General features: G+C 38.9%; 1 protein-coding gene across 3 annotated transcripts; it reads right to left on the reverse strand.

The window, feature by feature from the left end:
* Nucleotides 1-76: 76 nt before the first annotated feature.
* Nucleotides 77-27768, reverse strand: SLC10A6 (solute carrier family 10 member 6). 3 transcript variants are annotated; one of them, XM_082463275.1, is made up of 7 exons: nt 27149-27768; nt 15725-15843; nt 14068-14156; nt 10747-10922; nt 7680-7837; nt 6427-6548; nt 77-6073 (listed from the first exon to the last, which is right to left on the reverse strand). In XM_082463275.1, exons 1-7 carry the CDS (start codon nt 27559-27561, stop codon nt 6071-6073), a joined length of 1080 nt encoding a protein of 359 aa, XP_082319401.1. In that variant the 5' UTR covers nt 27562-27768; the 3' UTR covers nt 77-6070. The 3 variants fall into 3 exon arrangements, with proteins under 3 accessions (XP_082319401.1, XP_082319402.1, XP_082319400.1); XM_082463276.1 differs by lacking the exon at nt 6427-6548; XM_082463274.1 differs by having other exon boundaries at nt 77-6548.
* Nucleotides 27769-27790: the final 22 nt, after the last annotated feature.

The following is a 27790-nucleotide window of genomic DNA, read 5'->3' on the forward strand; positions in this document are numbered from 1 at the left end:
GATTCAGTCTTGAGATATTGTGCATTTCTAGGGCTTTGTCGGTTTCTTCTAGGTTGTCCATTTTATTGGTGTGTAATTATTCTTAGTAATCTCTCATGATCCTTTTTTTTTTTTTTGGCCACACTGCATGGCGTGTGGGATCTTAGTTCCTCAACCAGAGATCGAACTTGTACCCCCTGCAGTGGAAGCGCAGAGTCCTAACCACTCGACTGCCAGGGAATTCCCCTTATGATCCTTTGTATTTCTGTGGTGTTAGTTGTAACTTCTTTTTCATTTCTGATTTGGGCTCTCTTTTTTTCGTGATGAATCTAGCTAAAGTTTTATCAATTTTGTTTATCCTTTCAAAGAAACAGCTTTTAGTTTCATTGAGCTTTTCTATTTTTTTAAGTCTCTATTTCATTTATATCTGCTCTGATTTTTATTATTTCCTTCCTCCTACTAACTTTGGATTATGTTGGTCTTTTTTTTTTTTTTCCTTTAGGAATGAGGTTAGGTTGTTTGAGATTTTACTTGTTTACTGAGGTAGGCTTGTATCACCATAAACTTCCCTCTTAGAACTGCTTTTGCTAAAAGATTTTGGATCATTGTGTTATTTTCATTTGTCTCCAGGTATTATTTCATTTCCTCTTTGATTTCTTCAGTGACCCATTGGCTGTTTAGTAGCACACTGTTTAATCTCCACATTTGTGGGTTTTGCAGGTTTTTTTTTTTTCTTGTAGTTAATTTCTAGTCTCATAGCAGTGTGGTCAAAAAAGATATTTGATATGATTTCAATTTTCTTAAATTTACTGAGACTTGTTTTGTGGCCTAGCATTTGATCTATCCTGGAGAACGTTCCATGTATGTGCCCTTGAAAAGACTGTATTCTGCCTTTGGATGGAATGTTCTATATAAATATCTATTAAGTCCATCTTGTCTAATGCATTATTTAAAGCCAGTGTTTCCTTATTGATATTCCATCTGGATGATCTATCCATTGAGGTAAGTAAGGTGTTAAAATCCCCTACTATTATTGTGTAACTGTCAATTTCTCCCTTAATGTTTGTTAATATTTGCTGTAAGTATTTAGGTGCTCCTATGTTGGGTACATATATACTTACAATTGTTATATCTTCCTGTGGGATTGATCCCTTTATCATTATGTAGTGTTCTTCTTTGTCTCTTGTTACAATCTTTGTTTTAAAATCTATCTTGTCTGATATAAATATTGGTACCCCAACTTTCTTTTGTTTTCCATTTGCATGCAATACCTTTTTCAGTCCCCTCACTTTCAGTCTGTGTGTGTCTTTAGATCTGAAGTGAGTCTCTTGTAGGCAGCATATATATGTGTCTTTTTTCTTTTTAAATCCATTCAGCCACTTTATGTCTTTTGCTTGAAGCATTTAGTCCATTTATATTTAAAGTAATTATTAATAGGTATATACTTACTGGCATTTTGTTCATTGTTTTCTGGTTGTTTTGAAACTCTTTTTTGTTCCTTTCTTCTTCTTTTGTTTTCTTCCCTTAGGATTTGATGATTATCTTTAATGTTTGGACTCCTTTATTTTTTGTGTGTGTGTATCTATTTTGGATTTTTGGTTTTGTCATTACCATGAGGTTTAAATATAACAAGCTCTGTACACACATACATATATAAACATATATATATATATATATATAAATTTAAGTTGATCTCAAGTTCAGATGCATTGTAACAGCCTTGCATATTTGCTCCCTCTCCCGACATTTAATGTGTTTGACATCATATTTCACATCTTTTTGTTTTGTATATCCCTTAACTAATTATTTTGGATATAGATGATTTTAATACTTTTGTCGTTTAACTTTCCTACTAGCTTTATAAGTAGTTGATCTACTACCTTTAATGTATATTTGCCTTTACCAATGAGATTTTTCCTTTTGTAATTTTCATATTTCTACTGTGGCCTTTTCTTTTCCACTTAGAGACATCTCTTCAACATTTCTTGTACAGCTGATTTAGTTGTGCTGAACTCTCTTAGCTTTTAAAGCTTCTCTGTAAAACTCCTTCTCTCTCCTTCAAATCGGAATGATAGCCTTGCTGGGTAGGGTATTCTTGGTTGTAGGTTTTCTCCATCACTTTGAATATATCGTGCCACTCCCTTCTGGCCTGCAGAGTGTCTACTAAAATGTCAGCTGACAGTCTTACAGGAATTTCCTTGTACATAACTAGTTGCTTTTCCCTTGCTGTTTTTAAGATTCTCACTTTAATTTCTGTCACTTTACTTACAATGTGTCTTAATGTGGACCTCTTTAGGTTGATCTTGTTTGGGACTCTTTGTGATTCCTGAACCTGAATGCCTGTTTTTTTCTTCCCAGGTTAGGGAAATTTTCAGCTATTATGTCTTCAAATATGTTCTCTGCCCCTTTCTCTCTCTCTCTCCTCCTCTGTGACCCCTATAATGTGAATGTTAGCATGCTCGATGTTGTCCTGGAGGTCTCTTAAACTGTTTTTTTGTTTGTTTGTTTTTGTTTTTCTTTTCAGCTTGAGTGATTTCCTCTGCTGTCTTCCAGTTCTCTGATCCATTCTTCCATATCATCTAATCTACTGTTGATTCCTTCTACTATATTTTTTTATTTCTGTTCTTGTACTCTTCAGCTCTGTTTGGTTCTTTATATTTTCTAGCTCTTTGTTAAACTTCTCACTGTGTTCATCCATTTTTCTCTTGAGTTTGTTGAGCATCTTTATTATCGTTACCTTAAACTTTATTGGGTACATTGCTTATCTCCACTTAGTTTTTCTGGGATTTTGTCTTGTTCCTCATTTGGAACATATATCTTTGTCTCTTCATTTTGCCTAATTCTCTGTGTTTGTATGTATTTGTATGTATTAGGTAGGTTGGTTATGTTTCCCAATCTTAGAGAAGTGCCCTTATGTCGGAGACATTCTATGGGTCTGAGCAGCACACTCCTCTCTGTTCACCAGAGCTATATGCTCTAGGGGTTCCCCCTATGTTGGCTGCATGGGCCCTTTTTTTATGCCAGGGCTGACTACAGTGGGCACGCTGTTAGGCGAGGCTGGCGCTGGCCTTGTTGCCTGCCAGGCCCTGCCTAGTGTGGTGGCTGCTGGCCCACTGGTGGGCAGTGTTAGGTCCCAGTGTGGTTGGCTGCACAGCCTAGAGGCTCCCAAAACCAGTGCCAGCCCGTTGGTAGACTGGGCAGGGTCTCAGGGCAGCTGGCTGCAGAGCCCAGGGCATCCCAGGACTGGTTCCAACCCGCTAGTGGGCAGCATATCATCCTTTTTAAGAAAGGAAACTGAAGTCCAGGGGGATTATCACTTGCTCAAGGTTGTCCAAATAACAGAGCTGGGATTCAATTCTAGGACTACCTGACTTCAACCCACAAGTCCTGAAGCGTCCTAGCTCTTTAAGTGGATCACAACAAGTATCCCTGGCAAAGCCCGTGGTCTTTACACTCTGCTACCCAAATATCCACCTGGCTCTTTTCCAGACACAGAGCTGGACTCATTCTGCTTAACATTATTTCTCTGGCCCCCCTTCTGAGCTTCATATAGGCCCTGCTTTTATGAATGCATGATTATTGAGATCAGTTAGAATAAAATTTATTCAGTTAGAGCTTTTATTTAGTTACATTCTTCTTTTTAAAGATAATGTGTGGCCTCCTGGACAACTTGACTATTTCTAGTTCTTCTCAGTAACATGTTTACAAACCATCTCTGGAAATGACAGTCTTCCAATGTGACTACTTTCAAACCCTTACATTGATTTGTGTTGTTTCTGTCTTAATGGATGGCTTTTGGTAGACTTCTCTGCAGACCTGTCCTGATTGTGGTAAATACTGACCATGCAGTTAATACTTCAGAATGGAGCACTGGAATTTACCATTTTATGTTAGGTGCCTATGTAGAGGAACAATTTAGAAATTCCTTTTTTGTGGATCCTTTAAAACTCATGGTAATGCTTATTTTAGAACTGGGGCTCTCTGAACATATAATTCTACTATGTTCACTGCAGCAGTTGAGAATTAACAATCATGTCACACATGTGTGTACTTCTTTTCCATATAAATATACTTGTGACAACAATGGGGCTCTTTCTGTACTACCACAAAGATGTCCTTACTTGTGAAAATACCATAATAATCATTGTCATTATATATATAACCCACAAGTTCTTGAGTATACTTACAAAATAAAATTGTAAAGCACTAAATCTCAGACAATACACTTTCTCACACTCCAAAATTTACAAATAGAAAAAATGGAACCAAATGGAGTCCAACAAAAACACATTATATAGGAAGTTATGTGATGAAGGTGGCATTTCATATCAGTAGAGAAAAGATGAATCATTCAATGTATGATGTTAGGACAATTAGATTCTTAACACACCATAGAGAAAAATAAATTCAAAATGGAATAAACATGTACATATTTAGCCCAAAGTTATAGAAAAATATATGGGACATATTTTTAATAATGTCAGAATAGAGAAGGAGGATGGGTTTAATCTACTGACAGTATACACAGCAGCTAGTAAATATGTGTATTAACCCCCAAAAAGAACTCCCTGAAAAGGAACCAAATACATTCTCAAAGAGGGGTCCTTTTCCAAGTCACAATCCACACAAAAGTATAAATAGTCTAACATTTGACAGATATTAAGGTCAAAAAACATTTTTTAAAAGACTAATAAAGTGGTATATATAAAAAATATAAAACTTCTGTACAGCAAAAGAAATTATACAAAAATAAAAAGACAAACGGGTAGGTAAAATATTGACAAAACATAGAACAAAGGGTCACTGTCTGTAATGTGTTAAAATTTATCAGTCAAAAGGGAAAAAATACAATAGAAAAGCAGGCAAAGGGACTTCCCTGGTGGCACAGTGGTTAAGAATCTGCCTGCCAATGCAGGGGACATGGGTTCGAGCCCTCATCCGGGAAGATCCCACATGCCGTGGAACAACTAAGCCCACGTGCCACAACTACTGAGCCTGCACTCTGGAGCCCACGAGCCACAACTACTGAAGCCCACGCGCCCTAGAGCCCGTGCTCTGCAACAAGAGAAGCCACCGCCATGAGAAGCCCGCGCACCGTAAGAAGAGCAGCCCCCCTCGCCGCAACTAGAGAAAGCCCGCACGCAGCAACGAAGACCCAAGGCAGCCAAAAAATTAATTAATTAACTAATTAATCAATCAAAGGCCATTTCTTTAAAAAAAAAAAAAAAGCAGGCAAAGTACATGAACAAGCAAGCATCCATGAAAAATACTCTGCTTCACTTCATTGTATAATTTTAACAATGCAATTTTAAATGAGGTATTTCCACAAAGCAGAATGATCAGTCTTAAGACTGGTGTGGCTGTGGAAAACCAGACACTCTCAGGCACTGCTGTACAGTGTTGCCAGAGAGCTCGCCGCCCAACATTTTAATGTGCCATCAGCCTGGTTGCACATTTTCAAATCTAGAAAATGATCCTACAGAAACACTTGCATGAAAGCACAAGTGTTTGTAGCAACACTGTAACACCAAGTTGAAAGCTATCTAAATGTCCATGACTAAGGGACGGTTAAATAAATTACAGACCTTTCATGCACTGAAATACTTCTGTGAAGCCACTGTTCTAAGGAATGAGGTAGGTCAACATAGACTGACATGTAAAGATGCTCCACAATATTTCATGAAGTGACTTATGAAACAGTATATGTGGAATGATCTCAATGTTTTTAAAATGACATAATGCATAAATGTGTATTAGAAGAATATACATTGTGCCTGTCTCTAGGGAGTAAAAATATTAACTTCAAGTGTTCATTAAATTCCCTCTAGGCTCGTGATTACATCTATAAATCTAAAAAGATTTTCAAGCCCTTAAAAAAACAACAATCATTTGAGAAAAGACCCAATTTTTATAAGAGCTGTATGCTTCCTCCCCAGTGCCCCAAAGGACTTGCCCAAAGTCGAGAAGTCAAGTGGGTCCAGACTCTGTCCTTGCCCTGCAGTATGAGGTGACATCTCCTCTACACAGAGTTCTAACTCTTGTGAGATTAAAATTCACAGCTTGATGACTTCACATAACAATGGGGATCACTTCACTGTATGGGAGGACAAGAATACACAAAGCAACTAGTAAATCTGTTGTGTAAACCCCCAAAGAAAGTACCTGAAATAGGCAGAGCATATTCTCAAAAGGGGATCCTATGACAAATTACAGTCCACACAGAAATATAAATATGTTAACATTTGACACGCAAACATTCCCATAAGCCCTGCCAACGAGATTCACTCATCAGCTCTGCACTGTCTTTACTGGCTGCTGAGGAAGACAGGGACCAGTCAAGCCGGCAAACCCCTACTTCGCACATGAGATCCGGCCAGTTGGCATGAGAGCCCTGTGGAGAGCCATGGGCCCTGATGGCCCAGGTGTTAGAGCAGCTTCTTCATTCACCTCCAAGAAAGCACTGGTCTCTTTGGGAGAAGTGGATTTCTTCTTAAAGCGGGCTTCTACCCTTAAAGCGGGGTTCTTTATTCTGTGTTTGTTCTTCAGTGTCCTCTTGTACATCTTATATGCTAGGTGTTAAAACATACCAGTATTAAAAATCACGTTAGCAAAGACTATAATCTGGTGACATTGTGCACTTGTCAATACTTTGGGGGTTTGTTTGCTTTGGATCATATATGTATAAACACACAGGAAAAAGAAGGGGAAAAAGGAAAAAACTACAGAGCAAAATAATTCAGTGTATCAAGATGGTTATTTCTGTCTGGAATGGACCTTTTGCGATTGAGACATTCATCAGGTGGCTGACAGCTTGTCCGTCCATCTGTCCGTCTGTCCATCCATCCATCCAGTCAGTCAGCAACTCCTGTGGAGGGCTTACTATGGGTCAGGTGACCGCCCCCCCCCCCGGGTGCTGGGAGGTAGCTGGGAATGGGCCAAGCATACTCCTTCCATCACAGTCTCACCATGAGAAGGAATTAAAACCTGGATCTAAGACCAGGAGTTTTATTCTGCTAGACTTTATCTTGTGGGAAAATTAAACCCCAAGTGTTCCTTATATTAATTGTCTGTAATCAGTATATAATTAGTTATATCAGTAATCATTGAGCCTTACGTTCTGTGACAACAATAAAAAATTTACAATGGCCAAGATTAAAATATACATATGTTTGTGTACATATCTATCAATCTATATATTTTAAATTTACCTTCTGTGAACCTACATAATGACTGCCTGCAAAATGATGTATTTTTGGCTGTAGGGATAGATAAGCATATATATATTTTAATATCTGTATGTATTATATTTCATAGTTAAAAAACATTTCACGGACATTCAGCACAATTCTTAGTCACAGAAGTACTGTGAAATAACATTTGGAAGACTTCCAAGGCTCTTAATAAAACAAAACAAACGTCATTTTTGAGATAAATAGTTGTTCATGGAGAGTTCTGATAGTGCATTGTTTTTGTGAAGATTGTTTATAATTATAAGCACACTTTCACAGGTTTTTAAAAATATTTTTCTGTGACACTTCCACTTGTGGCAAAGGATCTTGTTTATACATTTTATTTTCCCCAGAAATGTCAGGCTAAGAATGTATCACAAGGGCAGCACATGTGTATTCAGACTGAAAAAGGAGTTAGTAAGCTGGGTGAACAATTTTCAGTCAAGTCCACTCAATGGGGGCTTTACCCACCTGCAACAATGAGAAACCCATCCAACAGCTGGAAGAGTCCATAGGCCAGTGGGAAGCTAAGCATCTGGACTAATTGCTCGGCAGTGAAAGATAAATGCAACATGGTGATGCACATCTGAATATTCTGAGCTCCAGTTTCTAAGGAAATCGTCCTGCACCTACCAATGGAAAAATTTTACATACTAGCAATAAGGAATAAGGAGTATTTTTAAATTTTACGTATAGCGATAAGTGCAAGCTATGAGCTGAGACCACTAAAAATGTTTACTCATTCAATAATTATTTGCTGAGTGCCTACTCTGTAGGTGGCCTCTTGAGAGGCACCTCCAAATAGGGCACTACGAACCCTGCCCTGAGAACCTGGGTGAAAAGACAAGATATACACGTAGAAACAGCACAAGACAAAGTATGATCGAAGGTCAGGGAGATGCTGTAGAAATTCAGAAAAGTGGCATAAATGGTTAGAGAAGGCTTCACAGAGGAAGGGTGAAACTAAAGAATGGAAAGAGTGAAAGAGGCATTTAATGTGGGGAAGTGATGGAAATTAAAGTTCTGGGGACACGTATGAGCTTGGTCTATTCAGTAAGCATTGCTTATGCTCTAAGCCAACCTGCGGGGAGTGGAGGATTGAAGGAGATGAGAATGGAAAGTTGAGTCAGATACAAAACAGTATAAACTAAACAACACTTGAAAATAAACGTAAAAACCCTACATGAAAACAAAATGTCTAAAATGGTTTCTTTGGTGAAATGGTTTAGTAGTAAGTTTTTTCTACTTTCTACTTTTCTATATTTTATTCATTTTCTAATTACAAAAAAATAAGAAAAGAACAGAAGAGAAAAGAAAAATAAACCTCACTTGAAAAAGAAAAAGCAGGAGGGAGAAGAAGGAAAACCTAGGCAGGACCTTGGAGGCTGGGTTAGGCAGTTTCATCTTCTCCAATTTATGGAATACAAAAGGCGTCTTGAGGTTTTTACAGATGGCAGAAGAGAGGAAAGAGACGTTTGATAAACCGGCTTCTCTTTGCAGACTGGACTGGTATGTGGAGGTAACAAGGGTGTGGAATGTGGGAGTGAAAATATCATCACTAGTACAGGGCAAATTCAGTGGCTCTTATTTTATTTCTAGTCACCCTGTTGCATGCTATGCTTTCTCCAGACCACCCTCACTTCTTTCAGAGCCCTGTCCATAACCTGACAAGATTAAGTTACACAGCTGGACCTCACACCTGGACCATTCACAAGGCAAATGCAGTATCTCAGTCCTGATCTCTCTCAAGCCATCAGGTGTGGAAAAAACAAGATTGTTGACTACACTTTGCCATAGGAATACCTTCTCTCCAGATCCAATTATATTTCAACTCCTCAACAGTCTGTGTTCCTAATTACAGTCGTCCCTCTGTATCCGCAGGTTCTATATCCACGGATTCAACCAACCTCGGATCAAAATTATTTGGGAAAAGAAAAATTCTACAAGGTTCCAGAAAGCAAAACTTAAATTTGCCATGCAGGCAACTATTTATATAGCATTACATTAGGTATTATAAGTAATCTAGAGATGATTTAAAGCATATGGAGGATGTACGTAGGTTATATGCAAATACTATGCCATTTTATAATAGGGAGTTGAGCATCCTTGGATTCTGGTATCTGCAGGGGGCTCTGGAACCAATGCCCTGCGGATATGACTGTACTGACCTAAGGCCCAAATCTTAAGTCCACCACATTCTGGCTCTATGAACTTGGTCAGGTTACTTAAGTTCCCTGAAGGGTTTGCTCATCTGTAGAATGTAGAATGAGATACCCAGAGTATCTGCCCCTCAGACTTGTAGTAAGAAGGAAATGAGATACCCTTGGCAGAGCCTCACCAAGTACTTGGTTACCACCCTAAATGTTCCCCAAGTGGACAACAGTGTAAAGCCATTAAAAATTTCCCAAATGCCACCTTGGGAATTCAACTGCATGGTTTATTTTTCTTCAATAATTCTTTTCTGATTTTAAAAGCAGTATGTACTCATTGAAAAACTTAGAAAATATATAAAGGAAATATTAAGAAACTAAAATTACTCTTAATCCCACTACTCAAAATTAAACAGTATTAGTCTATGGTCTATTTCTTGCAGTATTTTTCTAAGCATAAAATTTTTTTTCTTCTACAAAATGGCAATCAAAATGCATAGTTTTCTGTTCTTTTTTAACTTAACTTCAAGTATTTTCCAAAAGCATTAAAACTAGTGGATCATGTTCCGTCACATAGACACAGTCATGAATTAAATATCTCCCTTCTGTCAGATATTTAAATTGTTTCTATTTTTATATTTATAAAAACCACTGCCGTTAACATCCTTGCACATCAGTATTCGTGTGCTTATCTGATAGTGCTAGCTTCAGGACAGATTTTTAGGAGTAAAATCACTGAATTAATAGCTATAAATATTTATAAAGCTATTGATATGCCTTAATTGCCTTCCAGAGAGTTTATGCCAATTTATGTTCCCTCCAACACTGTATACTAATGCTCATCTCATCAACAGGCATAGCAATATGGAGGATTATCGTTTTTAATATTTTATAGTATTTATATATTATATGCCCTACCTTGTAATGATAATATTTAAGATAAATTCCTATCATATTTCTCAAGCTTTTCCTTTCTCTTCTTGCCCTTTATAATTAGAACTTTTAAAAATTTGACACAGTGGATAAATGCCTAATCTCTTAAATCTTGCTCATGCTCTAGAATGATCTCTATATTTAGTGAAACCATCTCACTCATCCTATTTCACTATTAGAATGAGAAGTGTGTCCAGATTACAACAAGTGGTGTTAATACACCAATCCTAATTTCACAAATTACAACTTCCCATCAATTTGGCCTTGGCTTTCATTTACATAAAGAATTACTATGATCTTTCCACTCTCTCTCTTTATGACGAGTTGTCCTGTTCCACCCACCTTGTAAGTCACAACTCTTTGTGCTTCCAGACAGAGCCAGGCGGCAAAACCTGCCAGTGGCAGTGTGTTTAATTTGTCCTCCTTATAAAAGTTTATGGATAATTTAACTGTACCTCTGCCAAGATTGGTGGGTAAGAAGTGCCAGGAGAAAGCCTGTGACATGGCCAATCAAAGGAAAGATGAAGCTGATGGTCAGAAGAATGATGTCTGAATTCCAAGATCCTTTCGCCAGCACCACACCAGCAACTGCGACCAACAAAAGGAGGACCCCACCAACAATGGCTCCAACCTAAGGCAAACCCATAAAAGAGGTACAGGTGAACATCACAGTCTTTTTGCAAAGTCCATCACTGCTCCAAAAGCCTTGGAACCTGGAAGCTTTTAGAACACAGAGAGGACTTAGAGACCATCGAATCCAATCTCATTTTACAGAGAAGAAACCTGAGGTCCAAAGTGGTCAAGTGACTTGCCTGAGCTAGATTTGATGAAGCTCAACACAAATCTAAGTCTTCTTATTTTATGATCAGTATCTTTTCCTCTCAAGTGGAGGATTCTGCCAGAAGGATTAGGTAGTGGAGTTTTTCGTGGATAGGACAAAGTTGTGAAATAAGTGAAAAATCTGATAATAAGCATCCAACACCTCTATACACAACCTTGCAGGCCCCGCGCTGGTAACCTCTTGCCTGAGATCTGCCCTGCCTGACCATCCACCACTCTCTCCCTACCACCCCTTCAACCACCAATGACTTCTGGACTGCTTTGCTCCCTGTTCTTCTCTCCTCCAAATGAAATTTACCCATTCTTCATTAGACAACCTGAGCTAATATTATTGTAAAATGAGATACTATTGAAGATACTGATATCTTCTCCCAAATGAATACTGTCTCTTGCTTTTGTTATTTAATAGAAACAAAAAAAAAAATCAACAAAAATTTTTTCCAGTGGTCTGAGTTTTAAAACAGATAGAGAGGAAGCAAGACCCAGAATATGTGGGGGAAAGTCAGGATCTTGGCAAGCTCCCATTCACATCATGTAAACAGCAAACTATGCGCCCAATTCAGCATCAACCTTGATTTGAAGTGATTCAGTGTGTGGAGGAAGACGGTCATGGGGAACCGAAACAAAATAAAAACAACCCAATGTACCAGAGATGTGTTCTGGGATCATTTTTACTGCTCAGATACAGGGAAAGACTGGGCCTCTGCCTAATGGGAAGATGCTGGAACACACAAAGGCCTCTGATTGTAAAAAATCCTCCGTCAACTTTCTACCAAGAAAGGGATTTCAATGTTTAAAATTTACCAAAAGCAACTGAATCAGAAAATGAATCAGATCTAAAATTAGAAGAGGACTAGGAACAGAAAAGGAAGACATCCCAAAATAATGATAAAAGTGTCCTAGTTTTAACTTAGGTGCTCTAGACTATTTATACATATTATTAAATATTTTCTGCCACGGCACCTATGGAATAGCCAAATGGTTTTTTGTTTTTTTTGTTTTTTTTATTTGGGCTGGGCTCAGCTGGGTAGTTCTTTGGGGGGGGGGTTGGTTTATTTATTTAGTTATTTATTTATTTATGGCTGTGTTGGGTCTTCGTTGCTGCACGTGGGCTTTTCTCTAGTTGCAGTGAGCAGGGGCTACTCTTTGTTGCGGTGCGTGGTCTTCTCATTGCAGTGGCTTCTCTTGTTGCGGAGAACAGGCTCTAGGTGCACGGGCTTCAGTAGTTGTCACACCTGGGCTCAGTAGTTGTGGTGCACGGGCTTAGTTGCTCCGCAGCATGTGGGATCTTCCTGGATCAGGGCTCGAACCCGTGTCCCCTGCACTGGCAGGCACCAGGGAAGTCCAGCCAAATGGTTTTTAATTTGCTCTTTACAGACATACAGAAAATGTATCTGATTTCTCCACTGACACTGATGGCCTAGTAGAGGATCTGGAAACACCAAAATCATTATTTTTTTGTTAGATGCCCTTTTAAGAAAGTAATCCAAGATACAGTACTTGAAAAGTAAGAGGTTCCCATGATCATACGCTCTCCTTCTGTTTTGTAAACAAAATTATAACCACACGCTGCCACACTGGAAATTTTCTCCTACTGAAATAACAGTAAAGTCACCATGTGCAATCCGGATGCACAGCATCTAAGCCCTCCTCCAGCTCCCTGTGCCCAGCTAATTTGTCTGCTTGTCAACCCCTCTTCTCGTTCTCCATCTCATTGGAGGACTAGCAGGAGTTGTTCAGTCTTATGCCAAACTGGGGAAGCAGCATCCATTCGTGCAGGCAAATGGAGTGGCATGTTCTTTCAGGTAGAGCCAAACATCAAGAGCTTAAACTGAACCAAACCATAAACCCCAAACTAAAATGAACTGACATTTATTTGCCAAACCTCCAATTAGCTCCAAGTGTCTTTCTTTACAAATGTAAAAAATAAAACATTTTTTAAATCTTCATGAAAGCAGTATATAATAAAAGTATATATCTTCTAAAACAATACATAATCGGAAAAATGGACAACACCCTAGGAGATGGACACCATTGTTGAGAACACCTCCTCTCAAGCCACATAACTTTTTTTTTTCCATCTTTAAAACCCTCTATTATTTATTTATTTTTTTAAACATCTTTATTGGAGTATAATTGCTTTACAATGGTGTGTTAGTTTCTGCTGTATAACAAAGTGAATCAGCTATACATATACATATGTCCCCATATCTCTTCCCTCTTGCGTCTCCCTCCCACCCTCCCTATCCCACCCCTCTAGGTGGTCACAAAGCACCGAGCTGATCTCCCTGTGCTATGTAAGCCACATAATTTTAAAAGCCATTTAACAAGGACATTGGCTTGTTTCCCCAGCAGACAAAAGACAACTCTGGAAAGTCAAGAGGAGGCAGAGGGTTCCAGCTCCCATCATTCCAGGGCCAGACTCCTCAGTGCGTTCTGGATGATTTCATGCTGACAGTTACTCGTGTGGGTAGCAGCCCTTGTTCGTGTGTACACCATCTTTAGAGGCTCAACCAGGAATGCTTCTGAAAGACAGCCCTTCATCCCGCTGTTCCAGGAAAGCAGCCACACTCATAAACACTGGGCCCCATTTCATGCAGACTTGAAGAGCCCTCACTTGAGAGCACCTGTGTGAAGCCTTGTGACCAAATGCGTGCTCTCTGGCCACACGCAGGCCTAAGCTTTTCCGTCACTAAAGCACGAGTTCCATGCTTTGCACGGTGTCATAAGCCTCAGTGTAGGGGCCCATGGGAGTGACAAAGCAAGGCTTAGAGTGGAGGAAATATGGTGGCTGGATCCAAAAATGCAGGACATGTAAAGAAAATTGCTAGGTGTGGGGCCGTGTCTGACTGGCCCCTTTGTTCTGGTCATTGCCTAGGTCTATTTGTGAAGTCTCTGATTCTGAAATGTGCTAACTGTCCCATGGAGTTGCTTACCTTAAGAATAATTTTGGATTGTTTTGGCCACCTATAATTCATATAGACACCAAAGGCCACAGGAATGGTCAGGCACACAAGGGTAATTCCTGAAGAGAAGAAAAATCTGTCAGATGGTATCCCCTCTCACCCTGACCACCCATTTCTCAACAATTTATGTCTATTTCAATTAGATTAAAGCTTTAATTAAAGATGCATTTTATTTCTGCATCCATCTCCAAAAAAATGTTTTTCAATGTTTAGAAGACAATCTTTGAAGGGTATATGATACCACTGAATGCCATCACAAACAGTCTCTCATTTCTCTCAGAATCCCTCAACAATCACACGGAATTTTAGAGACAACTGAAAATGTAAAGATTAGAAAACAGGAGGACCCTTTTATGTCTGCAAAATTCTTTGGTTGCTATGTATGGAGTCACCACTCTACAACTATAGCTATTATTTCTCTATGTGAAGCCAATGGGTGATTTACTTCACAAGGTAAAGAATATCTATTACAAGACAAAAACAGCATTTGTTACAGAAACCAAAGGAAGTTCTTATATTTACAAGTGTAGCCAGGTAACCCAAAGGCAGGTAGAGAAATACATCTTTTAATTAACACAAGTGACTAAAGACAGGCTCAACAGAGCAGAGGTCTACTTGCCAATAGGATCCACACACTGACATTTTCCAGTGCCACTTTCCAAATCTGCTCACTTGCAATACTAGCTCCAAAGTCATGTGAGTTGCTCATATTTGGGGCTTTAATTGTTTACAAGTACCTTTTAGAGTATATTATTAAAACAGAATATATTAAATAATTTAGTGATAAGAAAAAGTTGCACATAAAATCATGATTTCTAAATTAAGATTTCACTCAAATTTTACAAATTCAATGGGCTTCACCTCTTATCAGGACATGGCTCTATTCATGGTTCTGAACTATGGGCCATGGGTTGTAAGCTCTCCAAGTAATTACTTGAGACTCCAGATTGACACTTTGGAGTTTACGAATCATAGTTTCTACCAATTCTCCAAAGACTCTGATCAAACCAGAATAGACATATCATCTCACCAAGTTTTTCTTCCAAGCCTAGTGAGTCCACAGAGCTCTCAGAGTTTAAGGAGATAATGAAAGAGATATGGGTGTGGTTGTGACATGTGGATATGCTTTAATACTCAATAGGAATCATTTATGTTGATCAGTAAAGAAGTCGAGGCCACAGGTGATATAAAAGGTGGGGCTGAGGGAACTAAGGTCTCATTAGAGCCACTGTGATTCAGTTCATCTGTGGGTCATAATGAGTCTGCTTTCTAGTGAATTATATAAGGGTTGTTTGTTTTTTTTAATAAGTAAGTTTTCTGGCTTTGTTTTCAAAAGTGAACCGTTGTAGGGGTTAAGAGCTTGGACTTTGCAGTCAGATTCGCGAGTCAGAATTCCAGTCTGCACTTACCAGCTGCATGACCTAGGTCGAGTTACTTCACTGCCCTAATTCTGAAAATACAGGATATGGGACTGGTAATAGAATCTATACTGTAGGGTTATTTGGAGAATTAAATTAGATAACACATTTATAAACACCTGTATAAAGGAGACACATAGTAAACAACAGCTATTATTATTACCATCACCATTACTATTACTATTTCATGTCACAAGCCCAATACAGACCTATGTTCTGATATGGAATGGTGAGATTCTGCTCAAGATTCCAGGACAAGGTGTAGAGATAAAGGCAGAGTGGCATCATTCCCAGGGCAACCACTGTGGAACAAGTTGTCATACTGATGCTGAAAGTAAAATTAGAGTAGATGGTTAAGAGGGAAAGTTTGAAATGAAGAATTTAGTCCTTACCAAAAACAACTCCTGGGGTACAACTTCTTAGAGATTATGTAGGGTAAGTTACTTGAAACTGCCTCCTGTTTTATTATTCAACAAATGATGACTATATTTGTGGTCTAGAAAAAGATTTCCTGCAGTTCTTGCCATCTATCAATTAACTCATATTTTATGAGCATTTACTTGTCCTAAACATTCTGCTAGTCTCTGTAAGGATTCATTTTTTTCCTTATACAGTTCTTCTTTATTGATATATAATTCATAGACCATAAAATTTATTTATTTTAAAGTATCTTTAGTATATGTGACTGTACTATTCTATTTCCAGAATATTTTCATCACCCCAAAAAGAAGCTCCACCCCATTAGCAGTCCCTCCCCATTCCCTTCTCCCCCCAGCCCCTGACAACCAGGAATCTATTTTCTGTCTTTATAGGATTTTGTCCCTATCTAGGTGATAAAACCAGCAACAAAATCAATCAGTAAAATTAGGGGAAATAAGGTAAATGGAAATGAGATATTCTTCAGGCCAACAAAATACTTTATGTTTAAATCACTGGGAAAAATTACACAATCTGTTTAAGCACATACAAACTGTTTATAGACATAATTAATGTTGCTCTACAGATGAGGTGAGGCACAGGGAACATTATACAGCACATCCCAGGGGTAAAGCCAGAGTTTATTCCCTTCAACACTAGGCTTCAAGAGTCTTGGAATGTTTTAATATTCATAGTTTAAATTCTCACAGCAGACTGCCTTGCACATAGTATATGCTCAACCTGTGTTAATGGTACAAATGGCCTAGAGACTGAGGCTCACTACCTCCCAGCCCAGCGAGGAGGGGAAGGAGACCCTTTGTAGGACTAAGGTCTGCTGCAGAGATAGCAAGGGTCTTCCAGCACTTGATCAGGCCTGCAAGTTATACATCATTCTTCCTCATAATATGAATCACCAATGTTTCCATCTACCCTGTCTATAAAATAATCTGTCTGTGATAACTTTGACATTTTCTATCAAAAGAATGTTTATATTCCCAGCAAAGCAGCAACCATTATACTTCAATGATATTAAAAATACTCCTTCTGTACTCTCAATCACTGCTGGTGAAATGAGCACTTCCCTGGTGGCGCAGTGGTTAAGAATCTGCCTGCCAGTGCAGGGGACACGGGTTCAAGCCCTGGTCCGGGAAGATCCCACATGCTGCGGAGCAACTAAGCCTGTGCGCCACAACTACTGAGCCTGCGCACATAGAGCCTGTGCTCCGCAACAAGAGAAGCCACCGCAATGAGAAGCTCGCACACCGCAAAGAAGTGTGGCCCCCACTCGCCACAACTAGAGAAAGCCTGCGTGCAGCAACGAAGACCCAACGCAGCCTAAAATAAATAAATAAATTTATTTTTTTTTAAATGCAAAATGGCACAACCCCTGGAGGGAGTTTGGTAATATCTAGCAAAATTACACATGTGTTTACTCTTTGACCCAACAATCGCCCATTTGGGAATCCAGTCCAAAGATGCACTGTCAAATGTTTAACTAATTGGTGACCCTTTCAGAAAACCCGACTTAGGTAATTCACAAGTATTTGTATATATCCCTTCTCCTCTTTTTCATTTAAACAATCCTGTTTCATAGCTGCTGTTCAGAGAACAGAGGCTTTGCTGTTTTCTTTTTAAAGCAATCTCACAGTACAACTTACTCTGCAGCTTGGTTGCTTTTGTTTTTTTCTCCACTTAATACAATAGGCATTTTTCAGGGCAACAGATATAACAAACTCATTTTCTTTTAAAGAACTGCAGAGTACAACATAAATATGCCATAATTTCTTCAATCACTCCATTAATGCTGAAAAAATTGTTTGAGTTTTCTTCCATTATAAGCAATGTATTAATAAACATTCTTACACATATTTCACTTGAAATAATTCTTCTCTTTCTGTAAAATGGATTCTCCAAAGTGGAATCCAAAGTGTCAAAAGTTTATGTTTTTTATTTTAATAGATGCTTCCAGATTATTTTCAAAAAAGCCTGTTGCATTTCACAATCTTGCCTGCACTGGAGGCCAATCCCTTTTAATTCTCATGAGAACACTGAAAACTGCATCTCACTCTTCTTTTGTTATACACCTGACTCTCTACAAGGTTGTGCTTTCTTTCAGGTTTATTAACCTCTTGGATACCACCTCTCAACAGCCTTTCTTGTCTGATTTTTCTTTTCTCAACCTGTAGGAGCTACTTTAAAATTAGGGTACATATCATCAAATGTAATACAAATATTTTTGCCAAGGTTATTTTATATTTTTACTATGCTTATGACTTTTGCCATAATAAATAACACTGAGATAGTCAAATCCGTCATCTGTCCTTTTTTTTTTCTGGCTTCTGAGTTCCTTGCCTTGTTAAAGATTACCCCGTCTCCTGAGGTTATTCAAATATTGCCCCCACTTTTTACTTTTTCATAGGTTTATGTTTTACATTTATATCTTTAACATATCTAAAATTTATATTTTATATTGTATAAGGTATGAAACTAATCTATTGTCTTCTATATTGAGAGGCAAGTGTGTTAAATTTTCCAAATAAACAATTTTTCACTAAACTGAAGTGCCAACTTCATTATATATTATATATATGTTCAAGTGTGTTCAAAATGTCCTTTTTTCCTAAGCAAATATCAGACTGTGTTTTGGGGTTTTTTTTAACATCTTTATTGGAGTATAATTGCTTTACAGTGGTGTGTTAGTTTCTGCTTTATAACAAAGTGAATCAGTTATACATATACATATGTTCCCATATCTCCCATATCTCTTCCCTCTTGCGTCTCCCTCCCTCTCACCCTCCCTATCCCACCCCTCTAGGTGGTCACAAAGCACCGAGCTGATGTCCCTGTGCTATGCGGCTGTTTCCCACTAGCTAGCTATTTTACATTTGGTAGTGTATATATGTCCATGCCACTCTCTCACCCTGTCACATCTTACCCCTCCCCCTCCCCATAGCCTCAAGTCCATTCTCTAGTAGGTCTGTGTCTTTATTCCCATCTTGCCACTAGGTTCTTCATGACCTTTTTTTTTTTTTCCTTAGATTCCATATATATGTGTTAGCATACTGTATTTGTTTTTCTCTTTCTGACTTACTTCACTCTGTATGACAGACTCTAACTCCATCCAACTCACTACAAATACCTCCATTTCGTTTCTTTTTATGGCTGAGTAATATTCCATTGTATATATGTGCCACATCTTCTTTATCCATTCATCCGATGATGGACACTTAGGCTGCTTCCATGTCCTGGCTATTGTAAATAGAGCTGCAATGAACATTTTGGTACATGACTCTTTTTGAATTATGGTTTTCTCAGGGTATATGCCCAGTAGTGGGATTGCTGGGTCGTATGGTAGTTCTATTTTTAGTTTTTTTAAGGAACCTCCATACTGTTCTCCACAGTGGCTGTATCAATTTACATATCCGCCAACAGTGCAAGAGTGTTCCCTTTTCTCCACACCCTCTCCAGCATTTATTGTTTCTAGATTTTTTGATGATGGCCATTCTGACCGGTGTGAGATGATATCTCATTGTAGTTTTGATTTGCATTTCTCTAATGATTAATGATGTTGAGCATTCTTTCATGTGTTTGTTGGCAATCTGTATATCTTCTTTGGAGAAATGTCTATTTAGGTCTTCTGCCCATTTTTGGATTGGGTTGAAATTAGAACACTCCCTAACACCATACACAAAAATAAACTCCAAATGGATTAAAGACCTAAATGTAAGGCCAGACACTATCAAAGTCTTAGAGGAAAACATAGGCAGAACACTCTATGACATAAATCACAGCAAGATCCTTTTTGACCCAACTCCTAGAGAAATGGAAATAAAAACACAAATAAACAAATGGGACCTAATGAAACTTAAAATCTTTTGCACAGCAAAGGAAATCATAAACAAGACCAAAAGACAACCCTCAGAATGGGAGAAAATATTTGCAAATGAAGCAACTGACAAAGGATTAATCTCCAAGATTTACAAGCAGCTCATGCAGCTCAATGACAGACTGTTTTAATTACGGTGTTTTCATAGTGTATTTTTGTATACAACAGAGCAGACACTTCCACATAAGTCTTTCTTTTCAAACTTTTCTGAGCAGTTCTTGCATATATTTTACTCCATATGAGATTTAAAATTATCTTATCCTATTAAGAATGCTTACTTTGAGCAAAGTCTTCTTCCTAACTAGAGAGCAGATTAAGGAAGAAAAGCAGCTTGCCACAGCTCTCAAACCTTTGTATTCATGAAAAGTGTGTGTCTGGAACATTTTTCCAAATTCCTAGTCTATGATAGTGCTATATTCCTGGCTCTTCATATCACCACATCCTGAAAGGAATTCCATATTACATCACTTTGATCTTGAACTTCTGGAGAACTAGCAGAGCATTTTCCTCCTCTATGGCTATGGCTCAAACACCAGAAAGGTAAGATTCATGACTGTGGGAAGCAAAGTGTGAGATTATATCAGACTGATTCTATATCCTTGATTACATAGGTTACTACTTCCACCCTTTATACAACTTCACACCCATAATGTTCACAGTAATGGTCAAGGAAGGCAACAGATGACCCTGGTGCTCTGCCAAGCTGGAAAAGCACAAGTGAACGTGTCTGAATGCATTGGATAGTCACAACTTTTGTTTTACTGCCATGAACTTCCAATGTAGCATAAACAGAGGATGTGGTCGACTGGGTCTCTTGGCTGTTCACATATATGGAAATTGTTGGCAAAATCTGGTTTCAGTATAACAAGATTCCACTTGCACTAAGAAGAATGGCATCACCATCTGCAAACTATTACAGAGAATAATGGGACAGATTCAGCAAGTCTGGACAAACAGGTAAATCCTGAACCTCCTTTAAAACATGGAAATTACATATATATGCATTATATTAAAATGTAGTGTCGATGAGTATACCCTTTTGCAATTGGGGTTTAAATTATACACGTTGTTTTAGTTTGAAACCAATAAACTCAGGAACTCTGACACTCAAAAAACTATGAAAGTACACGCTTGCTTCCCCACTGAAAAAAACTTTTAAATTATCTAGGTAGTCAGATGGACATGGAATATGCTATAAGATCAGATCAACAGACTTGGCCCCAGAGAAGAGTTCAAGGCCAGGTTTTCCATCCCCAAATATAAATGTTACTCCCGTCCGCTGCTTCTCAAGAATGGTAACCAGCATTGATTGAGCATCACCTGCTAAGTATCAGACCTCATTACATACATTTTCTCTTTTTGTCTATAAAACAACCCTATGGGTAGGTATTATTTTCATTTTATAGACAAGGAAATTAAGGTACATAGCATTATAGAAACACACTAAGTCACATGGATTCAATCTAAGTTCTGTCTCTCAAGATGATCTTCAGTTCTCCACCAGGCCCTGTCAGACAGATCTGAAGAATCTGAAGTCCTATTTTCAGGGTTTCTGCTGAAGGATCAGGAGCTCCTTTAAAGTTCAAAAGTCAAAATTGGCCACTGAATCCCTGAGGCTCTACCACCACCAGTGGTCAGAATCCTTTCTCTGCCGCTGAGGACACAAACACCTCCTCACGAAAGAATAGACCTCGTATATCAAAAGTTATCAAACTAGAGTTCCCTGGTGGCCTAGTGGTTAGGATTCCAGGCTTTCAATGCTGGGGCCAGGGTTCAATCCATGGTCAGGGAACTGAGATCCCACAAGCCACACAGTATGGCCAAAAAAAAAAAAGTTATCAAACTAAAGACAGTGGGAACTGTCCTGAGTTGTACCAATAAACTGATTGCATTTCAAGAGAAGTTTTCGTAACACACACGAGCAATCAGAAACTTTCCTTCAGTCATTCACCCTCATCTATCAAGCCCCTGCCACCACCAGGCTGGCTCTAAGCACGCAGAGGAACAAGCCCTGGAAGAGCTCAGAGACCTAGTGAGGCTGAAAGTAGCCCAGCTACTGCAGTGTCCGCTGATAGATGACAAGAAAGCATTGCATATTTAGTGCTATGTGACAGAGGAGGGGCATCTCTGTCAAACAGTTTCCAGAGAAATACTAATAACTGGCGTGGGAGAGGGGGATGCTTAGACTTTATAATTTGCTTTTCTTTTCCTATTGTCACAAAATACTCAAAACTTAAAAGAGCCTCAGATCCATTTCTGGTTTATACCCAAAAGAACTGAAAGCAAGGACTCCAACAGATATTTGCACACCCATGTTCATGGAAGCATTATTTACAATAGCCAAAAGGAAGAAGCAACCCAAGTGTCCATCAATGGATAAATGGATAAATAAAATGTCTTATACGCATACAATAGATTATTATTCAGCCTTAAAAAGAAAGGAAATTCTGACACAAGCTACAACATAGCTGCACTTTGAAAACATTATGCTAAGTGAAATAGGCCAGACACAAAAGGACAAATATTTTATGACTTCACTAATATGAGATACCTAAAGTAGTCAAATTCATAGAAACAGAAAGTAGAATGGTGGTTGCCAGGGCCTAAAGGGAAAGAGGAATTATTGTTTAATGGATACAGAGTTTCAATTTGGGAAGATGAAAAAGTTCTAGAGGTGGATGGTGGTGATGATTGTACAACAATGTGAATGTACTTAATGCCACTGAACTGTACACTTAAAAATGTTAAAATGGTAAATGCTATGATATGTATATTTTACCACAATAGAAAAAAGACACATGACACAAATGAACTTATCTACGAAACAGAAACAGACTCACAAACATAGAGAACACACTTGTGATTGCAAGGCGGAAGCAGGCAGGGGAGGGATGGATTGGGAGTTTGGGATTAGCAGATGCAAACTATTACATGTAGAATGGATAAACAATAAGGTCCTACTGTATAGCACAGGGAACTATATTCAATAACCTGTAATAAATAATAATGGAAAAGAAAAAGAAAAAGGGACCTCAGAAAGTCTAACCCAATGATTTTACAAATGAGGAACAGGTCCAGAAAGGTATGTTCAAAGACACATGGCTCCTTGAGCAGAGACTAAAACACAGGCCCCTGACACAGTGCTCTTTTGCCTGACCAATATAATAATAATAATAACTCATACAGCATTTTGTGCCAGTAAGACTCAAGCACTTTATATATATTAACTCATTCAATCCTTACAACAATCCATGAGGTAACTTATGTTTCTCCCTATTTTAGAAGTGAGGAAACTAAAGCATAGAGAATTTACATAACCTGCCAAGATGACCCAGTTAGTAAGGGATGGATCTACTTTCTGGTTCCAGACTGGTGCACTTAACTACGACACTGTACTGCCAGATCTCAGTTTTCATGTCCTACTGTCCAAGGCAAGAATTCTCTCCATCCTTAGTATAGTAGATTGCAAAAATGTCCCCAGTTCTTTCTCCCCCTCTTTTCCATGCCCTCTGCACTATGACTTTGCAGCTCACCCCATTGAGAGGCAGAATCTACTTCTCCAGTCCTTGTATCTGGGCTAGCCTTGCAATCTGCATTAGCCACTGGAATGTGGTGGAAGTGATGATGAACTGCTTTCAAGCTCAGGCCTCAAGAGACCTTGTAAGGTTCCCAGACACTGTCATGTCGTTAGGTCTAGGCTAGCCTGCTGGAGAATGAGAGGCCACAGGGAGGAGAGCCCAATTGTCCCAGCTGAGGCCATCCAAGATCAGTCCACATTTAGCCAGTCCCCGGACATGTGAGAGAGCCCTGCCAAGATCAGCAGAGCTCAGTCCAGGGGCAAGATAATTTTAAGGCTCTTCATACGTGCAGGCCAACTGTTTTCCAGAACAGTTATAATGGATGATTGGAGGAGACAGATCAGGCCAGTTGTCGCTGCAGGCTGTGAAGACAATGGGCAAAAGAAAGTTGGAAAAGTGCCGGGTATGTTTAAACAACAGTTAATAGGGACTTCCCTGGTGGTCCAGTGGGTAAGACTCTGTGCTCCCAATGCAGGGGGCTGGGGTTCAATCCCTGGTCAGCGAACTAGATCCCACATGCTGCAACGAAGATCCCGCGTGCCGCAACTAAGACCCAGCACAGCCTAAATAAATAAATATAAAGTCTTTAAAAAACAAAACAAAACAGTTAATAGTCCATTTTGACCAAAGACCAGTTATGCTTAAGGGGTTAATGGTAAATAAACCTGCAGGAGTCAGTTAGACCCGGCTTAGGTTCTACCCAATTTAACAGGTGTTGAGAAGCCTTTACATGTATAATATGTTCCTTTTCTCCTCACAACACCATAAAGGAAGTACTATGATTTCCAGGTACAGAAAGAGGTCCCAAGTCAGGATATAAAGACAGGCAGTCTGACCCCAGAGCCTGCCTTATCCACTTACTACAGAACCATGAAGGAAAGACTGAAGGTAGAGAGAACATTGTGAAGATACTGCAATTGGCCAAGAAAGAAATTGTGGTGCCTGACCTGAGGTGATGGCAGTGGACAGATAGGAAGCAATAGCTATGGGTGACATCAGGAGGGTGGGCTACAGTACTAGCCAGAGGACTGACTAAAGAAAGTGAAGCATGAAGGGGAGTCACGGGGCGGGGAGGGACTGCTAAGACGATGAGCCCAGGTGACTGGGAGGATGACTGGTGTCAGCATCAGATACTCAGAATGCAGAAACTGGTTCAAACATGTTGATTCTGAAACTCCTTGTTTGGTGTGAACGCATGGCGAACTGCAAGTAAATTGAATGAAGCACGGAGTTAAGACATGAGAAACACATTTAGGTTTAGCACTCATCTCAAGAGCACTAAATCTAAATTTCATTTGTAAAATGAAGATGTTGTACTAAATGCTCTTGGATTTTATCCAGTATGAAAAACAAAATTTCTATCAATGACTGCCTAGTGAGTTTTGCTTAAAAGTTATTTTTGTTGGTAATCAAGTAAGAAAAACAAAATGAACTTGGAGATTGTTTCACTTGATAATACTGAATTTCCTATTTGCAATTTTTACTGAGAATTAAGATTTATTACTCTTGTATCTATAAGCTTTTGAAAATCTAATATTTAGTCCCCATTTTAAAATTTCATTTCTTAGAATTTAAATTTTATGCTTGTTTTTTGTTTTGTTTTTTGTTTGTGAGGCTCAAAATCAAAATTTTATAAGAAAAATGGGAAAGTAGCTAATATTTACTACATACCTACTATGTGCCTGGCATCCTGCATACATATTTCCTCCTTAAAATACATCTTTGTGGGGAATAGGTAATTTTAACCTGTTTTATAAATGAAGCTTATTGGTTAAATAATTAGACCAAAGTTAAAAGCTAATTAAGGGAAGTAAAACGAGCTTTATCTTTTATAGACTTCCTATTAATTGGTGTTTTTATTATAATTTTGGCTAATAAGAGATGAAGGTAATAAATGTTCTCTTTCCCAGAACAGAGGTGCTTGAGAACACTGCTTAAAGATTTATGTTCCTGCTCAGAAGATCTAGTTGTGCTAATAAATGGCATTGAAGAAAGCGCCTAAATTGCAGACTGATGAGAAACAGATGTGCTTTTAAATCTGCGTTCTGCCATACTCATTTGTAGCATTTGGCAACATACTTAACCAATCTGAGACACAATTTTCTCAGCTGTAAAATTCAGAATAATAAAAGACCATTTACAAGGTTATTTTGAGAGCCAAGAAAGAAGGGAAAGAAAATACATGAAAGCATAGACCCCATGCCTGTCAGGGTACTTAATAACTGTGTTTCCTTTTTCTTTCCAAAAACTTTCAGGCCCTGGAATTTATCACTGTTATATGGACTTTGTGTAAAGAATATTTTTCATTACCCAATTATTACGTTAATGGTCAACTTCATTGAATTTGAATTAGCAGTGCACGTTAGGGGTTTTTTTAAATTTAATTTTATTTATTTTTTTATACAGCAGGTTCTTATTAGTTATCCATTTTATACATATTAGTGTATACATGTCAATCCCAATCTCCCAATTCATCACACCACCACCCCCCCACCCCCCGCCACTTTCCCTAGGGGGGTTTTTTAAATTAGCGATGCAAGTGATTCATTTCAAATCTTTGATAAGTGGGTAACTAGAAACATAGCCATATGAAAATTAATTATTGGTCTGTTTGGCATGAACCCATTAAAATTTATAGGTGAAATAAGTTCCATATGCTAAACATTCAGCACATGCAGGAAACTAGAAACCCATACCTGCAGCTGACTCACTAACGTCAACTCCCAGCACGGTCAGCACCTCTGATTCATTCATTGTATAATAAATCTCAACTAAATGACATACACATCGAACAGAGATTTAAATTTATAAGTAGTTCTTTCCCTGGGCAAAAGGTGAAACAGTTTGTTCAGAAGTAAGCAAAGATTCTAGAAAGACCACTGTTTTTAGCCCTGTCATTTTCTCCAATTGTGACTCCTCTATTTTTTCCTCAAACGCTCTTTTCCCCATCAAAACAAGTACTCCAAAATACATGTGATTAATTCAATCTCATTAAAATGTAAATGAATGATAAAGCTTAATGCTTCCTGGGGTGTTTATCTACACCATAATTGGAAATAAGGTCACTGGCTTAAATGAAAGGAATGAGATTCTAGTCATGAATGTTAAACATCTGCAAAACAACAAGAAAGAACAGTTTTAGTCATAAGTCTTTGTGTTGCTCCCCAAGTCAACTCAATAGCCACTTAAAACAGGATACATCTATCAATCACATACCCCTAAAGCTCCCTTATCCAGTCCCCCAAAATACTGATCTCATAAAGTAGGTGCTCGGGCATCACTTGCTGATTAGAGCCATGAGGCCCTCATTCTGGTTATGCCACTGCCACCACCACCACTACAATAGCTACCAACCAGTATCCTTAGCTTCCTGGGATTCTGAACCTATGTCCTGGGAGACTGTGAAACCAGGACTGTTGTTAAAGCCGTCAGTGTGGGTGAGAATGAGTTCACGCCTAGGAAGGGCCGTGAGGAAGGAGACCTGCTTTCACTGTTGCATATGAATCCAACCCCTCTACTCAGAAAAGTAGTTGCCAGTAAAACAGAGGACAATCACAGCAAAGTAAATTTTAAGTTCAGAAAGGAAAGTCCTTCTGGGACGGAACAAGTCTGTATAAAATGTTTCCCAATGGAATGTCTACCTAGATTGGCAGAGTTTTTAACGCGAAGGTGTCAGTCCCCCCCATCCCCACCCCCATCCCTGGCAGAGTGCTATCAGGGGAAGACAGCTGAGCTTCCCTAGTGTAACTTACCTGAGATCCATATCTCCATCAACCCAGTAGGTGAAAATGTTCGAGACGGTTCCCCCTGGGCAGCACCCCATGATGAGGATAGCCATAGCTTGGACTGGCTTCAGAGAGAAGTTGATGACCAGGAGATAGGCAGTAAGAGGCATGAGCCCAAACTGGCAGAGCAGTCCCACAGCAATGCCCCAGGGTCTCCTGATGTGCGACCAGAGCCTCCGGATCTCCACAGAGCAGCCCAAGGAGAACATGAGCAGGCCGATCATCACGGCTGACACCACTGTGAAAACAAGTTCCAGGTTCCCATAGACCTCCAGCCCCACTGGCAACTCCTCCTCCGAACTGTTGGCAGGGCAGGCTGAGCTGCTGGAACAATTTGCTCTCATCTCCTTATTCCTTAAGGCAGCATTACAAATGAACATCTGCCGCGATGGCTGGGCAGGTCTATCCTGCCACGTTTTGTAATAATTCCAAGTCACACATGGAGGATCATTCCAATAGCTGTTGGCCGGTCAGGTGATTCATCCTAATCTGATCAATTTATTCACGAGTGGCATTATAAAAGTAATTATCATGGGCATGAAACATATAATAAACTGTGGTAAGTAAGGCTTTCCACTTCTGTTCTTACTCACCAGTGAATATTCAAGT

Source organism: Balaenoptera physalus (genome assembly GCF_965194825.1).
Source record: "Balaenoptera physalus genome assembly, chromosome: 5".
Lineage (NCBI taxonomy): Eukaryota > Metazoa > Chordata > Mammalia > Artiodactyla > Balaenopteridae > Balaenoptera > Balaenoptera physalus.

Bases quoted from the DNA above. Each gene is read 5' to 3' on its own strand.
- SLC10A6 (XM_082463274.1), bottom strand. From the start codon at position 27,561: ATGTTCATTTGTAATGCTGCCTTAAGGAATAAGGAGATGAGAGCAAAT. The intron at 15,844-27,148 runs GTAAGTTACACT...TTTTACTTTCAG, and splicing joins GATGGAGATATGGATCTCAG to CATCAGTATGACAACTTGTT. The intron at 10,923-14,067 runs GTAAGCAACTCC...GGTTTGCCTTAG, and splicing joins AATCCAAAATTATTCTTAAG to GTTGGAGCCATTGTTGGTGG.